At 38.4% G+C, this 23,295-nt stretch overlaps 1 protein-coding gene across 1 annotated transcript in view; it reads left to right on the top strand.

The window, feature by feature from the left end:
- Positions 1-20,360, top strand: part of LOC139309494 (protein SSUH2 homolog) — a 35,166-nt gene extending 14,806 nt beyond the window's left edge. Inside the window, exons 6-9 of the mRNA XM_070933580.1 lie at positions 2,385-2,477; positions 6,040-6,145; positions 7,448-7,555; positions 20,214-20,360. Of these exons, the coding sequence (XP_070789681.1) occupies positions 2,385-2,477; positions 6,040-6,145; positions 7,448-7,555; positions 20,214-20,360 (454 nt within the window). The remainder of the gene's footprint in view (positions 1-2,384; positions 2,478-6,039; positions 6,146-7,447; positions 7,556-20,213) is intronic.
- Positions 20,361-23,295: the final 2,935 nt, after the last annotated feature.

The raw sequence follows: 23,295 nt of genomic DNA, 5'->3' as shown, positions 1-23,295 counted from the left end.
GTAGTTAATATGAGATTAGGTTTTCTTCTAAAAGTGCACTGAGAGGAGCATTACTATTGCTCATATACTATCTAGGCTTTAGCCAGAAAGGTTCAACCTCATATATTTCATAGGAGATCAGAGAAAAGAGGCCAGAAAAAGTAAACTCTTGTCTCTTCAGCTGACACCAAAAGTGAAGTCAGCCATGAAGGAAGTATATTATCTCAGCCTCTGAGGAAAATCTGGAAATACTGAATGGGCTACAAATGTTTGTAGTCCATTCATGTGTTTGTGCAAGGTTGAAGATATTAGTGGCATTAGTGGTAGTATTAGTCATATTAGTGCTAGAAGCTTTCTTGAGTGTCATTTTCCCTGAAATGTACAACAGTACATCCAAACAAAATAGGAAATCCAGGAGACCCATTTTCCTGACATTTTTTTTTCTTCCTAGTGGTTTCTTGCAACTGAAGGGTCTGCTTTTTTTCAGGTCAACTCAGTTTTGATCCAATGGTTGTGACTGGATTAACCAACCAGTTTGTCACCAAAGCCCAATTTCATGGGCTGAGTGAGACTGACTAGCCCAAAGTCATTCACTAGCCTTCATGTCTAAGGAGAGATTAGAACTCATAATCTCCTGGTTTCTAGTCTAGTGTCTTTAACCACTACTCCCTACATTTATATTGGCAAATAAAACAGAGGAGGAAGAGGGTAAATTACTCTGTTGAGCCTAGTTGAATTGCCATGTACATACAGGTAGAGAAGACAATTATTCTTCTTATTGAAACAAATGAGAAGAAAATAGCTAAGAAAAGACATAGATACATCAGTTCTCTGCAAAATGCTATTACTTTTTTCTTCTTTTTTACCAGCTGACTCCCATCCCTAATAACAGTGCTCTGCTGCCTCTATAAAATACAAGGATTTGAATTATTATTTTTTCCAGTGCAAATCTACTGATTTTAGGTTTCCCATTTTTCTACCAATATTTGTCTTCAGCTAATATCTATTTACTGCAGCTTATATGCAGCTCACAAATTGTTACATTTTAGCTTTTCCAGCTGCTAAAATACATTTGCCATGATCTTTAGGGAATGCAAAATACCTCTCTGTTCTTCCAAAGAATTTTATAAGATTCCATTAAGCTTAAAATAACAAAGAACAAATAATCAAGGCAATATTTTGAAAATGGGGATCTTTGGGGACTAACAGTTTCTTAAAATGGTTTAATAAATCAGTAGGTAATCGTTGCTGATCTATATCACACTAATGCTATATAAATTTACCAACCATAAACATATGCCATCTGCAACTGTTACAGACAGGATAATACATCTCTTGAAAGGATCACCTAATCTTTCACTGTTGAATCTGGAAATAGCCACGATGTGCAGATGTTCATTCTAATTTCCTGTGCTGCCATCTTTGTTTTCAAATGATCTCAGTATTAGTGGAATAAATCACAGAGTTTAGTAAATTAGCTGTTGAGCCAGAGTTAATTAAGAAGCAAGCCAGATTTTATCTCTTTAGTTTCTATACTTTTATCTTAGTAGTCAGAATGGTAATGTCACACAGTGGACTCATATCAGTCACGCTACATTTAATTTTTCCTCTCCTTCACCATTTCTCAAAATTCCAGAGTTAATAAATTTTTAGAAACCATGATAGTGTCAGATTTTACAAATATACTCAGAACAGTTTGGGCAACATGATACATTAGGTTATGTAGAACAAATGATCCGCAAAGGATGATACATTTGGAGGTGAAGCTAATTGAGAGAAGGATGGTTCATATATTTCTTCTCCTTCTCCTTCTCCTTCTCCTTCTCCTTCTCCTTCTCCTTCTCCTTCTCCTTCTCCTCCTCCTCCTCCTCCTCCTCCTCCTCCTCCTCTTCCTCCTCCTCCTCTCCTCTTATAGGTTGTCTCTTTAAATATCAAAAGGGAAAATGACTTTTCCCACCCGTTTGCCTTCCTGGGCTGAATTAAATGCTTACTCTACTAACACAATTAGCAAACATTGGGAATTAAACGTGAAAGATGCTACAAAATAAATAATACACAAATTTTCCTTATTAGTATCGATACTAATTGTTCCAATTAAGGATCTTCTCTCGCCATAGTCTGGTTGATTTGAAATACAGTACTCCATTTCATGTCAAATCTCCTGCATCTTTAGGGTTTTTTTCCCTCTGGTTTTCCTAGATATCTCTTAAATATTTCAATCAAATGGAATTTTACTTTCACTTGAATTTGCTAACAATAGAAGTCACATTTTTAAGCATATGAGTATGTATGTATGTATATAGAGATTTTTTTTAAAAAAAAATAGGTATTTTTATGTTTAGTTTTATATTTAGCATTTAAAATAAACCAAAAAAATAAACAGGTTTCATTTTTACATCTAAAAGGTGCGACACTTGTTCTGGAAGAGGCAACAAAACCTGTTCCACCTGCCAAGGGGTGAAAAAGTTGCTACATTTCATCCAGTTGATAATAACATGGTATGTGATCTTCTTCTTGTTGTTATTATGGTTGATATTAGCATGAAAAATCGATTGCTGCCATTACTAAAGCCTCTTCAAAGAGCCCAACCTATGTGATGAATGTTCAACAACTTTTAATTTCTCATCCTTTTCCTATCTGTCTTCATTTTTGTCCTTATTACTTTAAATCCTCTTTTTCACTGTTCAGTTGTACTTGGTATTAGCCCTCTTTCCCAGTGCTCAGCCTGATATTTCATTGGCTGTCCTGGTAGCTCATAAAAGAATGGGATAAGGCAAATATTGATTTCAGAGGCTTTTTTAAAAATGTAACTTAGAATACAGTCTGTACTTTGGTAGCCATAGGACTATTCAGATACCCCTCTCTCTCTGAGGTTGGAGGGAGAGATTTATATATAATTATTTCTATTTAGTAAATAATATATCACAAAAGCCACACACACTTACAATGGCATATTAATTTAAGATCTGAGTTTGGTACCTTAAGATCACTATCATCATCCTCAAAATCTATCAAAACTCTCATTATGTTTATTTGTTCATGTTTGTATTGTCAATTTAGCCCAAATGATGGGATTATGCCACAACAATCTTTGAATCAAGGTACCTAAGATCTTCTCACTTAAAGAATGCATGAAAATTCTGGGACTTCTCACTCTCATGGAACTGAAATTTCCACAATGTTCACATCAGTTTTATTTGCAAAGTTGTCACTGTTACAAGAGCCACACAATCATGTAATTGTGATTTCTGATGTTCCCTGCCAATTTTTCACAAGCAAAATCAAAGAGGAAGCTTGCGGGAAATCAAAAGTTTCTTCCATTCCCACTTCTTTTTTGTTTGCCTGTGATCATTCTGCTTTTTTGTTTAGGAAGTAAATATTGACATTGCTGCAATTTGTTTGCCTGTGAGTGGATCTTAGATATCTTGATTCAAAGGTTGTTGTGGTAAATGCCACCGTTTGGGCTAAATTGATGACACAAACATGAACAAATAAAGATAATGAGAGTTTTAGTAGTAGATAGATTTTGAGAATGATGATAGATATCTTAAAGTTCCAAACTCAGATCTTAATTATTTCTTTATTTATGATATAGAATGTTCTTAGAATTGGTCTTGATCACAGGTCTGTCCAGCATTGGAGTAAAAAAATATTGTCAGACTAACATTTACCATTCATTCTGGTCAAATCAGACTGCACTACTTTTTTCTCACAGGATGACCAAACAGATCACAGACTTGCCCAGTAATACCTAAATTTACTGTTTTTCTAACCTCCTTTACTCAAATCCTCTTGTCTGAAAACCAAAATACAGATGGTGATGGTAATATTATAAAACCATAGATAAAATCCTGGTCTCTAATTGCTAGAAATAAATGCAACCCACAAATACAGATACCATATGCAGCCCATAACAAGTATTCCAGTTTTCTAATATAAACGCCACAGTTCTCTATGCTGCTCTTTTTATTACATAATTTATGCGATATTATTATCTGATTTAATTGTGCTGAAGCTATGTAAGCATTTGCATGCTTCTGCAGACACACTCATTAAGCATGGATTAAGTTACAGTGAGAATATATCAGTTTTACTAATGAACATATTCTTCCAAAATATGGACACATTGTAAGTTAGCCCAAAGATCTTGGCCAAAAATCAAAAAAAAAATCTGACTGTGGGCAGAGTTTGTCTGCAATACTGCACTTAACCACTGCACCAGGGCTCATAGGTGAAGTTTAGTTGTAGGGCAGGGGTATTAAACTGGCAGCCCACCGGCCAGATGCATCACGTGCAGGCCACGCCCACCCCAGCTTCGCAAAGGCAAAACGCATCATAATATATCACATGACATCATGTGAGGCAATCAAGTTTGATACTTGTGCTGTAGGATACCCTTTGCTTTGAGACTTATTGAGAAACAAACTCTTTATCACTTGACTAAAACGGCATGAGACAAATACTTAATTGTAATAAATGACATGATTTCTGACAAGACAACGGTTGCCTTTATTCAAAATGACATACTTGTTATACTTCCTTGTCAGTTCTTTAGCAGGATAATAACCAAGATATTTTGTATTCGGAAGCATCCGGGTAGGATCGGTTTGTATTTTTAAAATTAAATGAGAATGTCAAAAAGAGATTATTTGTTTTGAATAATGTTAAGAGCCGTGGTGGCACAGTGGTTAGAATGCAGTACTGCAGGCCACTTCTGGTGACTGCCGCCTATCAGCAGTTCGGCAGCTCGAGTCTCACCATCTCAAGGTGAAATGAGGATCCAGACTTTTGGGGGCAATATGATGAGTCTGTAAACTGCTTTTAGAGAGGGTTGTAAAGCACTGTGAAGCGGTATATAAGTCTATGTGCTATTGCTATTTGAAGTCAGCCTTTTACTATCTCTCTATCTCAGTCTCTCCCTCCCTCCTTCCGTGCTCACCCTATATTCATTTGTAAATTCTGCATATTTTCCAAACACCCCTTCCATCTTATTTCTAATAGGAAAAAGAACCTTATTGATCAGAAAACAAGATTACTTGCACCGAGGACATTTACACAAAAAGTCAAAGAACGAAGAACTTGGCCTTTGAATGACTCTTTCTTTCATTTTTAAATCCATGCTCATCTTTTCTAGTTCCTCTGAATCTTGTTTTGACTGTGGGCTTTCATTATGAACTAGCTTTATCTTAGCTGATCTCTCTTTTCATTGCTGTGCTACTCTCCTCTTAACTTGTCTTTCACAAACTGATTACTTTCCTCCCTGTCCAGTTACCCATTTAACGCACCGCAAACAATTAATACAGGAGTGTCAAACTCGTGGTGTCACTTTGCCATGATGTATCGTGACTTTTTCCCCTTCACTAAAATGGGGGTAGGTGTGGCAAGCGCATGACGCATTTGACCTGCGGGCCGCGAGTTTGACACCCCTGTATTAATACATTCATCTTTTTAAACCAACTTCAGTGTTGTGATTTACCTCTATGTATGTATGATTTTGCATCAAGGATTCCTAAATTTTCATCATCACACTTTCCTTTACTGTCTTCTTAAGGCAGTGGTGGGTTCCTACCGGTTTAAGAACAGGTACAGTGATTGTGTGCTTTGCACGCATGCGCAATTGAACAAAAAAAATCACCTTCCACATTAGTGCTAGGGAATTAAAACAGCTGAGGCACGGCAATCTGCTCTGCCGCGCTAATCAGCTAGGAAGATATAGGTAAGTAAAATGCAGGGGTGGGTGGGCGAGCCCAGCTGATCATCGGAGCAAACCGGTTCGCTCCCAGCTGACCGTCGGAGCTACCAGTTCTCCCGAACCGGTTCAAACTGGTAGAATCCCACCCCTGTTTTAAGGTACACCTCCCCTAAAAATCCAACACAAACTCAAATGAACAATGAAAACAATACAATTAACATTTGGGAAAGGTGGATTTATTGTGACAATGTGACTACAAAGTTCTTCATCCTCCTCTGGTACACCTTACAGTTTGGGAAACCCCATATTAAATCCCTCTCCCTCTACCCCCCCTCCTTCTCCTTCTCGAATCCTTTTTTATCTTCCAGGAAAAACAATATATATGAATTCATTTCTGAACATCAACTAAGCTTTCCAAGAGATCTGCTCAGTAAAGCTACGGGGGAAAATGTACTTAAAGATGAAAATACTCTGGTAAGTACAATAATAATTAAGGCAAAGTTCCTGGTGTCTTCAAGTGATGCTCCCAGATCCTTATTGTTTTTCTAGTCATCATCATCATCAGTAAAAAAGAAAAAGGAACTAGAAACAACAACTTGATTTAATGTTATAATTCATTTATTACCTCACATAACTTTATCTAGAATTGATATATTGGGTTTTCATTGAGATTTCAACTATATACTTAAATTGGGTTCATATATCGGCTAATTAATTACTAGAATGATATTTCCAAACCTCTAGTTTCTGGATCTATAGTCCAATCCACTGGAAAGGGAACACTTCAGAGAAAATGGCCTACTTGAGCTACTTGCTCCTGCTTTTGGTTAAAAGATTCAACTATCTTTATAAACCTTTGATTAGTATTTAATATATTTGTTCTTGGTCTGCAGATGGTAATCATGCCACTCTTGTAGCTTGGCATCTCAAAAACATTTGCACAATATATTTTTTTTTAATTTTGTTAAATTGATATGCCTGTTCTCTTTGTCAATAAAGCTAAATCTTAAAAAAATGTAATGATGATATTATATTTAGGCTGTTGGTTTGAGCTCTGAGTTTGGCAAGTTGATTGTAAATGTTTCATCACCATTCGAGGAGACATCATGTGTTTTGAATTCAAACACACTGACAATGTCTTCTTGAATGGTGACGAAACATTTGCAACCAAATTGCCAAGCTCGGAGCTCAAACCAACAGCCTAGCTGTCAACCCAAGCTACTAATATTCAAACACATTTCGATGATATTATATATTAAGGCATAAGCACCAGAAACACGATGCATTTACAATTTCTACATTGGTGCCTCAAGAAGAACAGATGATGACTCTGAATTTTTCTTATTACGGTCCAGAATTACAAAGTAAATACGTCATGTGCTGCAGTTTCACATTCATTATATGCATATTACTTATCTTGAGATAATTCTCATTTTAAGCAGTTGGAGTAGGGAGACTCGCTTAAGCTCTGCAGCTCCTAATATTCTGCTTCTTATAGCTTTAGGGATTGAGCAATCTTCCTGGTAACAGAGATAGGAGAAAGAAATTGTAATAATAGTGTGTTTGTTCTGATTTCATCAGGCTCGACAACGTGTTATGCACAATGCCTGAAGTAATGCCATTACTTCGATTCATGGGTCTGGTGTACTAATAAATAATGGATGGGTGGACATGATCAGAAAGGAGAGAAGGAAAACTTAAAAAAAAAAACAGCAATAACTCAGAGGAATAGAACATATATAGCAGTTGTTGAAGGTTGTTTTTTTAATGTTTCAGGTATATCCTCTTGTTGATTTCCCTAATGCGGAGATCTCACTGGCTTCGCAAAGAGCTATTGCAGAACATCATGGCCCGCTCACCAGCACATCTCGCATCCTACGGCAGGTATATCAAAGTAGGCCTTTTAAAATGTGAATTCTATCCAAACTTCAAACTTATTACATATGAGAAATTTGGAAATCACAACACTATGTTAGAAACAACAAGCAAGCAAAAATAACTGTTTGTGATACCGTGTTTCCTCAAAAATAAGATGCTGTCTTATATTTTTTTTTTGCCACCAAAAAGGCACCAGGTCTTATTTTGGGGAGATGTTATCCACTGATTCACCTCACTTGCATGCATCACTCCTGGCCTCCTTTTTGCTGTCAGAGGTCTTCAGGAACTTCTTTTTCTGTGGCCGACAAATCTTCCTGAAGGCCTCTGCAGCTGATAACAGAGCTCTGCAGAGACCTTCAGGAAAGCCTTGCTGGCTGAAGAAGAAATGGGCCAGCAAGGCAGGTATCGGGGTGTGAGGCCTGGATGCAACTGTCCAAAGGTAAGTAGTAGGGCAGCTCCACCCCCCCATCCCCACCCTGGCTTAATTTTTACCTGTGTACCCTGGAATGGATGGGGTCTTAATTATGTTTTTTTTGGGGGGGGTAGGGCTTATATTGGGTGCACATATAAAAATCAAGCTAGGACTTACTTTTGGGGTAGGTTGTATTTTTGGGGAAAAACGGTATTTCATTGTATCTGCTGTGTGTTTGTAAGGAAGAAATGCATAATTCCTGGCTATTGCAGGAGCTGAAGGCCATGCAAATTGGGAGAGCTTAATGTTTGTTTGTTTTACTTATAAGTGGCTAATTTAAGAAGTGGTGTTGGCAGATGGGGAACATAACCTTTTTCTATCTGCGTACTTTTCCAAGAGAAATATTTCCCCAGTCTGGTTTCTGTGGAAGATTATAAATATTTTTCCCCCATTTTAATCTGGAAGAAATCTAGGTGGTTTATTTGTGTCAAAAGCATAGTAAAAATAATACCAATAAACTAAATAAGTTGCAAGAATGGCTCAAATGAAATATACTTTGGAATCATTATTGCAATCATCAAATGCAGTAATAGCTAAAATGGAAGGTACTTAAAATCTACTCACTTAAAACCCTTCACACAATGATTGATGCTGGAAACTTGCTGAATTTTTTTTTTTTATTTGATTTATATGCCGTCCTGCTCCGGAGACTCAGGGTGGCTTACAATGCGTTAAGCAATAGCCTTCATACTTTTGTATATTTATACAAAGTCAGCTTATTGCCCCCACAATCCGGGTCCTCATTTTGGCACACACATCTCACTGAAACTGATGACTTTAACAATGATTTACTGAATAAGCCACAATTGGGTTGTTTATGCAACACATCAAACCTTTTCCCATGAAAAGGCATCCTCAGACTTTGCAAAAGGTACGATAAGGAGGCATAGCCATTTTGAAGGCCAGAGCGATCCTTAAAATAAAGATAATGTTGGAAGATGGGCATTAATCTTCCATAAATCCTTTGGAATAGGCCATGTTTTCATCATAGATTAGATTAGATTAGATTAGATGGATGCAAAATCAGATGGAGTTGGAAATTTAGCAGGAGAAACCAGATCAAAAGAATTGTACATGTTGCAGTGTTTCGTTTATGCACCAGATGGCAGAGTGACTACACGATCAGAGAGCTCTTTCTCCCTCATAAGGGATTCATCCTCATTGTTGCTCTTAAAAAACCCTTCTTGCCAAAATTTTAATTGAACAGTTGTTTAAAAATATACACTTTGTTTTAAAATGTCTCTCTTTCACACAACTGGATAGAAGGTGGTCATCATCCATATTATGTTAGTGTATAATCCGTTATATCATAGTTGATGTACATTACACTAAGATGTACATTGAGAACTCAGAAATGTGGAGAAGAGGAATCCAGGAATCTGAACATGAATATTATATCTTCTGCTACATGAAGAGATGACTCATCAACCTACCAGAAGATTCAGAATTAATTTGGAATAAAATCAGAAATGTGGTGAATACATATTAAATTAGATGGAGTTGTTTTAGAAATCTAATTGGTTAAAGAATTAGTCACATATTACAGTTCAAGAAATTTAATTTTTCTGGCACAGAGAGGGTACATAGTTGCATTTTATTTTGTGGTAGCATTTGCAGATTTCTTTTTTGGTAATTATTATGTTACTATTGCCTTTATATCTCTTCCTCTGAGCCTAATGTAGTGCGCACACAGGTCTCTTCATTTTATACCCACAACAACAGAGGCAGTTGGACTGAATGAGTGTGAGTGGTATTGTGTCCCCTTGTGAACTCTGCATTATCCTAATTACCTTTCCTGCTGTTTTTAATTTCTCTATCATATTATCTCTTTTTTAAATATATTTTATTAAAAGTTTGTTTTCTTAACGTAAAATACAAATAGAAATAAAAACAATGGAAAAGGGGAAGGAAAGAGGATAGAGGAGATAAAAGGAAGGGAAACGGAAAAAAACATTTAAAAAAGAAGCAAAAAAGCAGTAACTTCCAACTATTTTCCGGTGCAGTAAGATACGTAATAAACTTACGGTATCAACTTTTTAGTTATACTGAATAGTAACTATTAGCCATTTCTATTGCAGACATCCATTTAATTGGCAAAACCCAAAGCCAAAGTCCCCCCCCCCCCGCTTTTATGCAGAAGCCCAGAAGCAGCTTTCAAGTACAGGTAGTCCTTGACTTGCAACCATTCATTTAGTGACTTTCTGAAGTAAAAAAAAAAGACTTTTGATCGTTTTTCACACTTATACGACCTTTGCAGCATCTCCATGGTCATGTAATCAAAATTCAGATGCTTAGGAACTGGCATGTGTTTATCATGGCTGCAGTGTCCCAGGGTCATGTGATCATCTTTTGTGACCTTCTGACAAGCAAACTCAATGGAGAAGACAGATTAATTTAACAGTTACTAATTTAACGACTGCAGTGGTTCACTTAACAACAAAGGTAAGATTGGGTGTAAAATGGGGCAAAACTCACTTAACAACTGTCATGCTTAGCAATGGAAATTTGGGGATTAATTGTAATTGTAAATTGAGGACTACCTGTAACCCCAAAACTATTTACATTCTTGTCCCTAATTAATGCAGCCAGCTTTGCCATCTTTTCAATCCATTCCTTCATTATGGGAATTATCGCTTTTTTTCATGTCTGGGCATGTAGAACAGGGGTGGGTTCTAAATTTTTTTACTACTGGTTCTGTGGGCATGGCTTATTTTATGGACATGGCTTGGTGGGGGGTAATGTGACTGGGTGGGCGTGGCCAATTTTTTTAAAAAAAAAACTTTTAAAAGCATTTTTTCTACAACCTTAAGAGGTTGCAGAAAAAAATGCTTTTAGAAGCCTTTGATGATCCCAGCTGAGCCGCGCAATCATCAGAGGCTTTTTTTTAACTTTTAAAAGCATTTTTTCGGCCGAAGAGGTTGTAGAAAAAATGCTTTTAAAAGTAAAAAAAAAAAAAACCCTCTGATGAGGTGGGCGGGGTAAGTGAGCGGAGACCGGGCCGGAGACCGGTTCTGGGGTGTGGCCAGCCAATGTTATTACCGGTTCTCTGAACTACTACAAATTTTTACTACCGGTTCTTGCGAACCGGTGCGAACCGTGAGCAACCACCACTGATGTAGAATTCTTACAGCTATCAACATGTATAGCATGAAGTTCCACTCCCCCCCCCATTTTTTATCTAATAGTCCTAGAAGAAAACTTTCTGGTTTCCATTGTAAATCCATTTTTAAATCTCCTGATTTAAACCATGAATCTGTTCCCAATATTTCTTTGCCTTATCATATGTCCACCACAAGTTATAAAAAAATACCCTTCTTATACTTGCATTGCAACAAACATTCAAAACACCTTTATATATCTTTGAATTTCAGTCCTTTAGTCCACATATTTTCCCATTATACTAAAACCAAATTTCCTATAATTTCTTCATTATATTCTTCAAGTCTCAGCAGAAGATGACATTTGGTTGATCTTATTCTGACTCAGTAGCTAAGCAGGTTTAAAATCCTAGAAGAGAGAACTGGGAGGTTGAAAAATGTGCATTATATATGTATGACCACTGAATATCCAAGAGAGTGACTGCTAGGAAAGAACGATGTTGAAGTATTTGGCCATGAGACAAAATGAATGAAGATCAAATTGCAAAACGAATATATGAAGGAAGAGTGAATAGTAAGAGGGAGAGGGAGACTGGGGCAGTTATAGTTGGGAAGATATCCTAAAAAAAGATACTATAAAAAGGGAACAGCATATGACATGCTAGAAGTGAGGATGGGTTGCAAGGATAGATATATATTTTTATGGAAAAATATAACTAACGGAATTCTTTTCCTAATCCCATGCTTTTCAATTAGCAATAACATTTAGGGTTTTATACTACCTCATAGTGCTTTATAGCACTCTATGGCAGTGGTGAAATCCAATTTTTTTTTACTACCATGGGTGTGGTGTGGCTTGGTGCATGTGGCATGTGGCTTGTGGGCGTGGCAGGGGAAGGATACTGCAAAATCTCCATTCCCACCCCACTCTGGGGCCAGCCAGAGGTGGTATTTGCTGGTTCTCCGAACTACGCAAAATTTCCACTACCGGTTCTCCAGAACCTGACAGAACCTGCTGGATTTCACCCCTGCTCTATGGGCAGTTTACAATGTAAGCATTATTTGCATATTAACCCCAACAATCTGGGTCCTCATTTTATCAACTGTGGAAGGATGGAAAGCGGAGTCAACTTTGAATCCCATCCCAAACTCAGTGGGCAGAGTTTGCCTGCAATACTGCAATTTAAACACTGCACAACCAGGACCAATTTCTCTGACTTACCTTTCTTTTCCCTTGCTGACCATGAACTTGCTTAGAATGTATTATAGAGGCAAACCATTTCTGAACAATTTCTAAAAAAAAATTGCATGGATGTGTCAACAACAATAACCAGAAATAAATCTGGACCTGAAGATTTTATTTTTATTTGTGCTGTAGCAGTTTAGACATGAAAAGAAGATCCTTATATATTAAAACACAAATAGAAGTCATTTACTAGTTCAAACAAGGCCTAGTATATTTACACATTGCTCCTGTAATCCAGGGGTGGGCTCTACTTACCTTTACTACCGGTTTGCATCGCACCCGTGTGCTATTCTGCGCATGCGCAAAAGCTTCTGTGCATGCGCAGATCACTTATGATGACGTCCGGGTCAGTGGGCAGAGCCTCCCGCTGGTTTTACTACTGGTTCTTGCGAACCAGTCCAAACCGGGGGCAACCCACACTGCTGTAATCCCTAGCCACAATTTATGCAGTTCCACTTTTCTTGATTCTATCTTTCACACAGGCCAGTCTTCATACTTACTCAGGAGGAGACATGAGTGAGCATCAAGATATTTGCTGCAATAATCAATTATTGCTAAATGTTTAGAAACTACCAAAGCCTCCATGTGAATATAGTTGTTAAAAGATGTGATAAGTAGGGAGCTTTTTCTATTTATTGTCCCTTTTTCAAGAGGAGGATTGATGGAGGTACTAAAGATTAGAGAGACTTTGAGGAAAAGCAAAGAGGATAATCCTATATGACTGGAAAGAAAGTCACTCTCCTACTTTTAAGAAATGGATTAGGCTGTGAGTTCATTATATAGTTTTGAAAAATCTTTGTGCTCTGAAAATGAGGAGTTGACACATTATGCTGTATGATCCAGATTACAGTCAATGATTGGATGAATTACATATAGGTACCTATACTTAGCATATGAGGGGCGGTGTGATGGCTCAGTGGCTAAGACACTGGACTTGCCAGCTGGAAAGCCAACAGCCCAGGTTCAAGACTTGAGCACTGCACAATGGGGTGAGTTCCCCTTATTCTCTCCAGCTCCAGCCAATCTACCAGTTTGAAAGCATGCAAATGTGAATAGATAAATAGGTACCACTTTGGTGGGAAGGTAACAATCAGGGCCAGATTTAGATGAAAAGAGGCCCTAGGCCAGTGATGGCTAACCTTTTTGCCATCGCGTGCCAGGAGAGGGAAAGAAAGAAAAACGGGCCAACCAGGCCATCATGTGCCAGGAGCGGGGGGGGAGGTGGTTGCACACACATGCGCGTGGGCACGTGCGCGCGCAACCCCCCCCCGCCCCCCCCCGCTCCTGGCACATGATGGCCTGGTAGGCCCGTTTTTCTTTCTTACCTGGTTCCAGATCCCCTCTGTGTATCTGGGAACGGCGAAAACAGCCTTTCCCACTCCCTTGGAGGCCCTACGGAGGCTGAAAAAGCCCATTTCCCAACTCCCGTGGGACAGGAAGTGACATTTTTTGCTGTCCCCAGCCTCCAGAACCTCTCTAGGAGTCTCTAGGAGTCTGTAGGAGCCTCTCTAGGAGTCTCTGGAGGCTGGGGACAGGAAAAAACGTCACTTCCTGTCCCACCGGGAGTGGGGAAATGGCCCCTTTGAGCCTCCATAGGGCCTCCAAGGAAGTGGGAAAGGCTGTTTTTGCCATTCCCAGATACACAGAGAGGATCTGGAGCCAGGTAAGAAAAAAAAAACGGGCCTTCCCCACCCCTCCCCAGGCCCTCCAGAGGCAGGAAACAGCCTGTTTCCCTACTTCTGGTGGGCCCAGAAGGCCCGAAAATCAGCTGGCCGGCGCGCGCATGCGCCCTAGAGCTGAGCTGGCGTGCCCACTAATATGGCTCCATAGGTTCGCCATCACGGCCCTAGGCTATTCCACTTATGAGGCCCTTTCACCTATAGTGAAAGTGTAATTTTAATTTTGCTAACAATTTGAATGTAGGCCCCTCTTGATCTTGAGGCCCTAGGCTGAAGCCTAGTTAGCCTATAGGAAAATCCGGCCCTGGTAACAATGTATCATGTTTTGCCGCATGCTCTGCACTGAGGTATATGATGTCATGCTGACCACATGAATGCAAAAAAAAAAAAAAAAAACACCTTCAGACAGCACTAGTTCAATGGCCTAAAAATAGAAATGAGCAGCATCCTCTAGAGTTGACTATACTGTAACTATAGTGGAGTAAAAACTCCACTATAGGGACTCTTTTACTTTTACCTTTACTTATCATATGGATCATTTTTGGCATTGATATTTATTGTGTCTTTAACATTAGGAATGTTTCCTAAGATAACTATATAAAGAGCAAAAAGTATATTTTTACTGTATGCGTATATTTTTCTTTATATGTAATAATAATAATAATAATAATAATAATAATAATAATAATAATAATAATAATGCATTTTTGAATGTTCAGTTGACTGAGTTTCATGTTTAATGAATAAAGTAAATAATAATAATAATATCCTAAAAATTAGAAAAATATTGAGTGGCTTTTCCCTCTCCATTATTCCATGTAAAATATGCCAAATTTCTTTCTCATTTTATGATCCAATTGCAAATCCAAGTACCAATTGCAAGAGCCTTGGTACTACAGTGGTTTAAAGCACCCTGTTATTAACACAGCTGCCTGCAATTTACTGCTGGTTCGAATCTCTCCAAGGCTCAAGGTTGACTCAGCCTTCCATCCTTTCTAAGGTAGGTTAAATGAGGACCCAGTTTGTGGGGGCAATAAGCTGACTTTGTATAAATATACAAAAGTATGAAGGCTATTGCTTAACGCACTGTAAGCCGCCCTGAGTCTTCGGAGAAGGGCGGCATATAAATCAAATTAAAAAAAAAAAAATCCATGTGAAAAAAATATGATTGGCAGTCCAATGGAAAGACCTTTCTATAGACCACAAGATTACTCAGTTTTCCTTAGAAAGCTCTGATCCAACAACCAGACTACAAAACCATAGATTATATAGATTTCTCATTCCAGTAGCCTGTAGGGTTTTTTTTTATGCTGTTACGTTCTACTTTACCTTTAAGGATTTGTGGGCTGAAAGATCATAGCATATGACAATGTGACAAATATTGGTGGTACTGAAATTCCTACTGCTTTCTTATGACTCCATATTTTCATTCTAAGCATCTTAAATTTTAGCTGATATGAAGCAATTCATTCTGGAAATGGAAATATATATATAAAAGGAAAATAACTTTTCTTTCTTAATGCAGGCAAAATATATTATTGCTATTGTTACTTCTGCTCTGGTGATATACCAGAAAAAGGAGGATATAGAAATCCCATACTACTGGCAAAGACATGGATTGGTTATGCCAAAATTCCACAGTTGCACTTTCACTATTTAGGGCCGTGATGGCGAACCTATGGCACATGTGCCACAGGTGGCACACAGAACCATATTGGTGGGCATGCGAGCTCAGCTTTGGAGAACATGCATGCACTGGCCAGCTGATTTTTGGGCCTTCTGGGCCCACTAGAAGTAGGGAAACAGGTTGTTTCCTGCCTCTGGAGGGCCTCAGAGGGGTGGGGGTGGGGAAGGCCCATTTTTTTGCTCTCTCCAGGCTCCTAGAAAGGCTCTGGAGCCTGGAGAGAGCAAAAAACGGGCCTTCTGGGCTCACTGGAAGTCAGCAAACGGGCTGTTTCCGGCCTCCGGAGGGCCTTGGGGGGGTGTTGAGGAAGGCTGTTTTTGCCCTCCCCAGGCACCTAGAAAGTCCACCATGCCATCGCGTGCCAAAAGCAGGAGGAGTGCAGAGGGGTCGCATGCACGAGGGGTGGGGGGCATAGAATTATGGGTGTGGGCATGCGACCTCCCATGCTCCCCCCTGCTTTTGGCATGTGATGGCAAAAAGGTTAGCCATCACTGATTTAGGGCAATCTTGAAGCTGCAGTTAGGATATGGATACGTGTTCTCTGTTCTGCTTCTATAACTCTGGCATCTTCAGGTTGAAGTGCCAATAAAGCCAGACGGTGGTTGTGGTAACACAACTGAAGCCATTTGTACATGTGAATGAAATTGACCCATGTATCAAAGAGTAGGGCTTCCACCACTACCATCTTGCCTTTTTTTGAACACTTCCGTTGGTGCCAATGCAAATAAGATGTATTTGAGGGAAAATCTGAATTTCAAAAATTCCACTCTTGTCACCCTTATTTGGGAAGAAACCTCTGTAAAACTCTGTAATCTTTCTTCAGGATACACAGCCAAAGGATCTGGTTTATTCTTAAAGCAGAGGTCTCCAAACTTGACAACTTATAGACTTCAACTCCCAGAATTCCCCAGCCAGTGTGAGGAAAACTGGGAATTGAAGTCCACAAGTCCTAAAGTTGCCAAGTTTGAAGACCCCTGCTTCAAAGGAGTCCCACAGCTTGGAAATGCTTTTTGTGTTTTCTTTAAAGTTGTTAGGACTCGGGGCAGAAGGAGTCTACTATGGATGACACCAGCTAGCACTGATGGTACTAGCAAAATATTTCTGGAATTATGGCATACTGAATCATTTTTATTCCTTCACTTTGCTTTTGTTTTTGCTGAGCTTGTTTTTCACTTAATGGAAAGGGTTTGCTCACATCAAGGAAAGGATAAATAAAAGCAAGCAGCTTTAAAAGTGTCTCTGACATCAGCCTTTTCAAGTGAGAAGAAATACATTTCTTCCTTTTAAGAAATGTATTTTTCTGACTTTGGGAATGTATATAAAGGTGAAAAAAAAAACCCAAAAAAAGTGTTTTCTAAGCAGAAAATTGAACCAAAGGGAATATGTACTCTTTATTTCCCCATCTCGCTCAACCCTTGACATTCTCTCTTGTAAACATCACTTGCCTTTTTTTTTTCTGAATGTGAAGTCAGGGTGCAAATAGTTCTGCTTCTAATATAGGACAGTTTAGAATGAGTATTGGAGGGATATTAGTGCTGCTTGTAGACAGATGGAAAAGTGGATAGGTCATGGAACTAAGGGCATATTACTGCCCTCTCCAAATCAGAGATCGACTAGAAGACCATGGAAGATGGACAGAGATATTGGAACTGGAGGAATAGCAGAAAATGAGCAGGACACAATATTAAACTACTTGGGAGAGCCAAGACTTGTTTTTTCCTGGCTTGTTGCTCCTGCTCCTATAAGAGAGGCTGTCCTGGTTGAAGAGATGAACCTGAACACACTTGCATTCTAAGTCAGTAGCATTATGGTCATTGGAGGGGAGATACATTAACATGCAACCAAGGTAGCATAGCAACTCTATCCTAGTAGTACTCAGCAAGGAAAGTGAACTGGGGACTAATAGGTAAATTGTTTCATGTGAACAGAAATCGACTTATCTCTACTTCTGAGAAGGTAACTCCTTTCTGGAATGTAGGTCATCCGATTGTCAGAATTCCTTGCTTCAAAATGTTGCAGGTCAACTCTAGATCTATGAATAATAAGAGTTCATCCATCCATGTCCCATATATAACTGAGACTCAGTTGGGTAAGGACAGTGATGTCATCCTGTCTGAAATCTATCTTGCACCAACCTCTGACCAGAGAAAGGGGTGGAATTGATCACACTCTTGGGGAGTGTGATACCTGAAGAGTATTCGGAAGCTGCAACTAGAATGCATAGTTCTGGGAGGACGTAAGACTGCACACATCACTGTTACTGTGCGAGTTGCATGGGTTACAGTTTGCTTCTGGGTACAATTCAAGGTGTTCATTGTTAACTATAAAGCCCTACATGGCATGGATCCAGGGTATCTGAGGAGCTGTCTTTTCCTAATGGGACACATTCACCCCACTCACACAAGTGAAAGAGGCCTGCTGTGGATCTCATCTGCTAAGGAATTGAAGCAGATGGAGGCCAAGGAGAAGATCTTTTTCTGCTGTGGGCCCATCCCTGTGAAACATCCTACTGCCAGATGTGAGAATTGTCCCCTCCCTTTTGGCCTTTCGGAAGGGTGTTAAAAGCTGGCTTGTGGGTAAGAAGACCTCATCCAGTCTCGTCCATCTCTTGGTTCTCTTAGTTTCAATTTTAGTACTGGTTTTAATCATACATTAATCTGTGCAGTTTTAATGTTTTAAGTATGTATGTATGTATGTATGTATGTATGTATGTATATATATTACTTATTTTATAGCTTGTAATTCAACCTGGGTCACCTTGTAGGGTAGATGGGCAGTATAAAAATTTAATCAATGCATAAATAAAATAAATAAATCTCTCATAGGTTCTGAGACTGGGATGTGAATACCTATGTGGTAGGTTTATTTATTTATTTATTTATTTATTTATTTATTTATTTATTTATTTATTTATTTAGTCGCATTTCTATGCCGCCCAACTCCCAAGGGACTCTGGGCGGCTTACAACAAAGAATAAAACAATGTAAACAATCCCATAAAAAATCTTAAAAAGAAAAACATTAAAACATTAAAAACTTTAAAAACGTTAAAACACATGCACTCCAATTCGTGGCTGGGTCTCGCAAGATCATTATAACGAGATCAACGGCCCCAGGCCTGCTGGAAGAGCCAGGTCTTCACCACTTTGCAGAAGGCCATTAGGGTAGGGGCGGTGGGGGGGTGGGGGTTAGGGTTGAAGCTGTGTGAAAGCTATGGTTGAATTTGTCTGAATTATGGAATGATAAAGATGTCAGTAGCTTGGGAGAGAGCTACATTTTTCCCTCTTCCAGAACTTCTGGCATTTAAGGGTGGCACTAGAAGAATCAGGCAGTCATAATGGTTAGGCACTTAAACAATGGTAGTAAATTGTTCAACTATTTATTTACATCTATCCTTCTTGCTTATTTTATCCCTGTGAATAAGACAATTATGTAGTAAAGACACAAGTACATTGCAAAGTATCTGCCTTTTGTAAGGCATGTTTGTTTCATGAACAAGGATCACATCGTATGGTAGAAAAATGGAAATCCTCATGCTGAATTTATAAAAATATATTTTGTATTAGTACAGATTAAGTATGTAATGTAAATAATATTGCCCATTGCATATAGCATCCAGCCCAATAAAGCAATGTTTTTTTTGGGGGGGAGGGGGATAGACATCTTGATTGTAATAGTTGTTTATTTGCTGAGGGACTCGACCAATTTTCTATGTCAGTCACACAATCAATATTTTTATGTGATATTTTAAACTGTGTGGAAGGAGTGTCAAATTCATGTATGGAACACATTCAATAATATTATCAGTTTAAAGGGACAGTTATTAAATATTTCTAGTTTTGACTTGTGCTTCAATAGCCCAGGAAACTAAAACATATGATATGCATTTTATAAATTTTGTTGAGTCTTTTATAATGATCCACTTTTGGTTTTCTTTTTATCTTGCAAATGGCACATTTACTAGACATGGGTATACTTTGCCAAATCCCTTAATAGAAAGACCTTGATACATTTATTGTATGCATACAAGATACAGTGCCCCCCAAATTATACCCAGTATATTAAATGTAATGGTAATAATTTCACAGTACACAATCCACTTATTTCTTACTATACACACACACACACACACACACACACACACACACACACACACACACACACACACACACATATATATGGAAAATAATACAGAGAAAGAGGGAGAAAACACAAAACACATTAGCATTATCTATTTTATTTCTGGGTTCTATTGTGACACACAGTAGATTTCATTGTTTAAAGCATGCACACAACTCTAGAGTCCACATTAGTCTGTCAGAAAGCTCAACTAAAATAATATTCATGAGATGCTAATTGTGCATGCCCAAAGAATGCATATATTTTAATAAAACAAGAGATAAAATTTCCAGTAGATAGAGTGCAGACCTCAGCGTGAGAACATTATTATATCTGATGACAATGATATTTTATTTTATTTTCTCAGCGACAGACCATAGAGCTAGTTCCTGTGACTGAAGTCCATTATCGATATGCTGCAAAGTCATATATTTATTATATCTACGGAACAGAGAACAAAGTCTATGCCCTGGACTATCCAGAAAGATACTGTTGTGGCTGCACTATAATCTGACAGTGAAATTCTGTGCAAGTATTCTTTATATAAAACAAGCTGTTTTTATGTCTAAATTATCTAGAGTGGGATGACATGGATTTTCTGCTTACTACTGTGATAAGCTTTGTTATCCTACTCCTCCAGATAAGAAAGCTGAAGGCATGGTAATAAAATGTCCTAAATCCTATTTCTACTTTTGTCTAAACAACATATATCTAAATATGCATCTTTAAATATATGTGTCTAATATATATTTTCTGGAAAAATAACACCTTGAAGCATGTACTATGTATCTATTCTCTAAATCTACAGTGTTGTAGAATAATCACTGTTACATCTATAGGAGTACAGACTTAAGCAGATGTATGAGATGATGGAAACAGGAATAATTCTAGAAACCTCTAGACAAGCAAGTTATTATATATGGCTTAGGCCATTTTCTTTAAAATTTGGATTGTTTTGCATGTGATTTTGTTAAGTGAGAGACAATGAAATTCAGTTCCTTCCCTTTAGTTATTAAGAAACAGTTGCATGGGTATTGTATATAGAGAAAAAATATGTAGCGTGAAACTAGTTGTTCTAGGTCAGGAGTGTCAAATTTGCACTGACATGTTGTCGTCACGTGATGTATCACAACTCTTTCCCCCTTCACTAAACTGAGGGTGGGAATGGTCAGCGTGTGATGCATCCAGCCCATGGGCCGCGAGTTTGACACCCCTATTCTAAGGCATAGTAATGTACTAAATTACAAGCTTAAGATAAAACACTTGTGTTAGTAGAATATGTTGTACTGAGTATATAATATATTTTTGTAGGGAAAACACAACAGTATAATAAAACCATGTTTTCTTTTGCTGTGAACTGTTTCATCAGGATTAGGCAGAAAGCAAGCATCCTAAGATTTATCTGTATATAAATTTCAGACTGACAGGCAGAGTAGACAGGTGGATGAGGACTTCATAGTATATTTTACAGCGACTGTAATTTCCAGAGATCAATCAGACTTTTATATTTAAGTCCTAAACTCATTCATAAATATGTTTGTCTATGATGTTTTTTTGGAAAAACATGACTAATTATGAAACATAATATCTCCTCCCTCAAAAAAAGAAAAAGAAAAAAAGAAAAGAAAAATAGAAAAAGAAAAATTCTGGTGTGAGTCCCAATCCCAACTACATCAGCATCCCATATTCACAGCGTAATTATTTTCACATATCATTGCAGAATTGCTAGGTGGAGTGGTGCAGAAGTGGCCTAGAGTGGAGCTCTCACCTCACAATCAGGAGGCTCTGAGTTCAATCCTAGGTAGCGGCAGATATTTCTCTCTCTGGGCACACTAAGTAAATATCAGCTGCGAACTCTGCATTGGTGACAGGAAGGGCATCCGGCCAGTAAACACTCAGGTCCATTAGTTGCCCCAACTCCACCCCGATTCAAGGGATTACGGAGTCATTAAAAGACAAAAAAAATATTGCAGAATTGCAAGGTCATATTTAGAATGAATCTGCAATACCCTGCCTTGCTTACTCATGATTTCAGGCCAATGACAGAAAGGAGATGAATAAATGAATGCTTGGAGTTCACTGCTTTTTATGTAAACTAATAAGAAACTCAATTTGAGAATGCTGATCCAGTGCATGAGACCAAGAGGGAATATCCACAGGCTTGAGGGATCTCATTAAACTAAAATAATTAAGAGACTGGAGGCCTCAGTGGAGCTTCAAAAAACAGGAAGAGGACTGGAATGGATAAAAAGGCAGACTGATGCTTTGTTATAAGTCCCACTAGCTTCCTTTACAGCTTCTAAGTGAGCCATTGATGATTTTCCATATACTGTAGTCCCTGTTATTGCAGGATTCATGGTATTAACAATCATTTCAGGAAAAGTCTATGAACCACTTTAATGATTTTCCACTAGAGGGAAGCAATGACATAAAAATCAGTCTTTATTATTCATGGACAAGTACATATTTGTAAGACATTTTGCAAATCCCATTTGGGATGAATGTCTTTTTGTGTCTGTGCCTGCATATTCAACTTGCATTTACATGTCAAGCGACTGTGCATATAAGCGTTCATATCATTCTTTCTCACACTTTTATATGAATATATACTGGATGCTATGATGTAATCCACAGCAGGCAGGAAAACCAATCCAAAATTCAGACAACAGCAGAAAGCACATTGCAGATATAAGTACTGAATACTGGCTTGCAAATATAAATAGTGCAATGTTTTGCATAGTTTACTCAAAAGTAAATTCCACTGAATAAACTTTGCCCTAAAGTTAGCAGACAGAACTGTAATCATAATTATTTTTTGGTTTAACTACTGTACATTTGATTTTGGTATTTTTTTTTTGCTGTGTCTGTTGAGATAGCTTCATACAAATGCTAACCTAGGATAACAAAATATAATTCTTATACTGGGACACTGTATGATTGTGTGTCTAAACAAATAATTATACTGAAGCTTTGGCTCATACAATATAATAAACAATGGCTGGCATTCATAGCATGTAAACTATTAATTACCCAACTTCATTTTAACCTAGTTCAGTGATGGCAAACCTTTTTGGCACCAAGCGCCCAAACTGGAACGGTTGTGTTCACACGCACACCGGAGTGCCGGAAACCCGAAGACCAGCTGGCCGGCACACACATGCACTGCACACATGCACAGGTGGTTTTCGGGTTTCCAGCCTGCACATATGCACCGGCCAGCTGGTCTTCATGTACGCTGGTGCACTTGCAACCCAAAAACCAGGTGGCCGGTGCACATGCATGTGCTAGAAACCAGAAGAGTAGCTCTGTGTGCCACTTCTGGCATGCGTGCCACAGGTTCGCCATCACGGGCCTAGTTGGTTGTTTATCATTTATAATTTATTTATCATTTAAACCTTCAGTCACCCATTTATATATGTCCCTGGGCAGCTAATATAGGATAAAAACTG

This window comes from Pituophis catenifer, unplaced genomic scaffold, assembly GCF_029215685.1.
Source record: "Pituophis catenifer annectens isolate HBS135680 unplaced genomic scaffold, rPitCat1.0.hap2 SCAF_2, whole genome shotgun sequence".
NCBI classification, from domain to species: Eukaryota; Metazoa; Chordata; class Lepidosauria; order Squamata; family Colubridae; genus Pituophis; species Pituophis catenifer.
This window is presented reverse-complemented; position numbering and strand designations above follow the sequence as displayed.